Source organism: Emys orbicularis, chromosome 2 (assembly GCF_028017835.1).
Source record: "Emys orbicularis isolate rEmyOrb1 chromosome 2, rEmyOrb1.hap1, whole genome shotgun sequence".
Lineage (NCBI taxonomy): Eukaryota > Metazoa > Chordata > Testudines > Emydidae > Emys > Emys orbicularis.
In genome coordinates, this window is record NC_088684.1 from 93,093,546 (window position 1) to 93,095,485 (window position 1,940).

The following is a 1,940-nucleotide window of genomic DNA, read 5'->3' on the forward strand; positions in this document are numbered from 1 at the left end:
AAATCGATGACAGGTTAACTTAGAATAAATATAGAATGTGGAGCAGTCGTGAGCTGTATATACTGAGTTAAATACAAATATTTGATTCCATTTGATATTTGCTTTGTCAACTCCTACCTGTTTTTGTCATATTGTCATATTTTTTTGGCAGGGCTTCTTGCCTTTCTGGAAAATGCATTTACCACCCTGCTTTACAAGTGCTTTGGAAAGAAGAGAGCATATTTGCCTCCAGAGATGAACTCATCCTACCAGCTACACATTCCAGAACTTAACTTGAGTACTTTTGGCATCAACTTTACGGTGCCTACTGTCAAGAACAAGTCATCACCATGTGAGCAAGTGGTCATAGCAGTGGAGGTGTTTCTAATCCTGGGCATTATAAGTCTCCTTGAAAATATCTTGGTCATCTGTGCAATAGTTAAGAACAAGAACTTGCACTCACCTATGTATTTCTTTGTGTGCAGTTTAGCAGTAGCTGACATGCTGGTCAGTGTTTCTAATGCTTGGGAGACCATAACGATATATTTAATAAACAATAGGCATCTAATTATGGAAGATGCTTTTGTACAACATATAGACAATGTTTTTGATTCAATGATCTGCATATCTGTGGTGGCTTCCATGTGCAGTTTGCTGGCTATAGCAGTAGACAGGTATGTCACAATTTTCTACGCCCTGCGTTATCACAACATCATGACAGTGAAAAGATCAGGGCTAATCATTGCATGCATATGGACATTTTGCACTGGCTGTGGCATTATCTTCATTCTTTATTATGAATCAACTTACGTTATCATTTGTCTCATCACAATGTTTTTCACCATGTTATTCCTCATGGTCTCTCTGTACATACATATGTTCCTCCTGGCTCGTACTCATGTCAAGAGAATAGCTGCTTTGCCTGGATACAATTCTGTCCATCAAAGGACCAGCATGAAGGGGGCTATCACTCTGACCATGCTACTTGGCATCTTCATTGTTTGTTGGGCTCCATTTTTTCTCCACCTCATCCTGATGATTTCTTGCCCTCAGAACCTCTACTGTGTTTGCTTTATGTCTCACTTCAACATGTACCTCATCCTCATCATGTGTAATTCAGTGATCGATCCCTTGATCTATGCCTTTCGTAGCCAGGAAATGCGGAAGACCTTCAAGGAGATTATTTGTTGCTATAGCCTGAGAACGGCCTGTGGGTTGCCGAGCAAGTATTAGGAAAATGCATTTTTGAATGAGGAAACCAAGATGCAACATTATTATTTATCAGGAAAATCATGCATCAAAATTGTTAGCATCTTCTTGCCCTATTTCTGCTGAAGGAACTATAAAATGTCTTTCCACCGTATAGTTGTAATGAGGATCATATTTTTATGGAAAGCTGTTTTTCTAGTTTGATGTTATTTGGTTTATTTCCTCTTCCATACACACCTATAACTTTAACTGGCATTAATAGGAGTTAGCATATGCATGTGTATCAAGAGAAGAATAGAACACTTGGGGCCAGATTCAAGCCAGATATCTTATAAAAGTAGCAGAAATTTCATCCTTTCCCCTCTTTGATTTTTACGGGCAGGGTACATGAATATGCAGATGTGGGTAGGATATCCCTATTTGCCTCACTGCCAAATGCAGTGAGCATTAACTAACACACAACCAATAAATGGGTTTCTAGTTACATTTTCTTTGGGTACAACATGGCTCATTGTGGCTGTCCAGTGTGAGAATGGACAGGTTTCCTGTCAATTTCTTCATTGACATAAAACCAGAAGAATAACTGTGATCAGCATTAAGTGAAAAGTATAATCTGTAAACATCAGTGTCCATATGCCTCAACCAACACAATTATGAACAAGAACTTATGTATATATACACAAATTTTTGTATCCCAATCATGATTGTTGCACTCACAAAATACATACTACACAAGAGGTCAATGTAATTGC

At 38.4% G+C, this 1,940-nt stretch overlaps 1 protein-coding gene across 1 annotated transcript; it reads left to right on the plus strand.

Annotated features, from left to right (window-relative positions):
- Positions 1-234: 234 nt before the first annotated feature.
- On the plus strand, positions 235-1,212 carry MC5R (melanocortin 5 receptor). The gene has a single exon (XM_065399254.1). The coding sequence runs from the start codon at positions 235-237 to the stop codon at positions 1,210-1,212; it is 978 nt and encodes a 325-aa protein (XP_065255326.1).
- Positions 1,213-1,940: the final 728 nt, after the last annotated feature.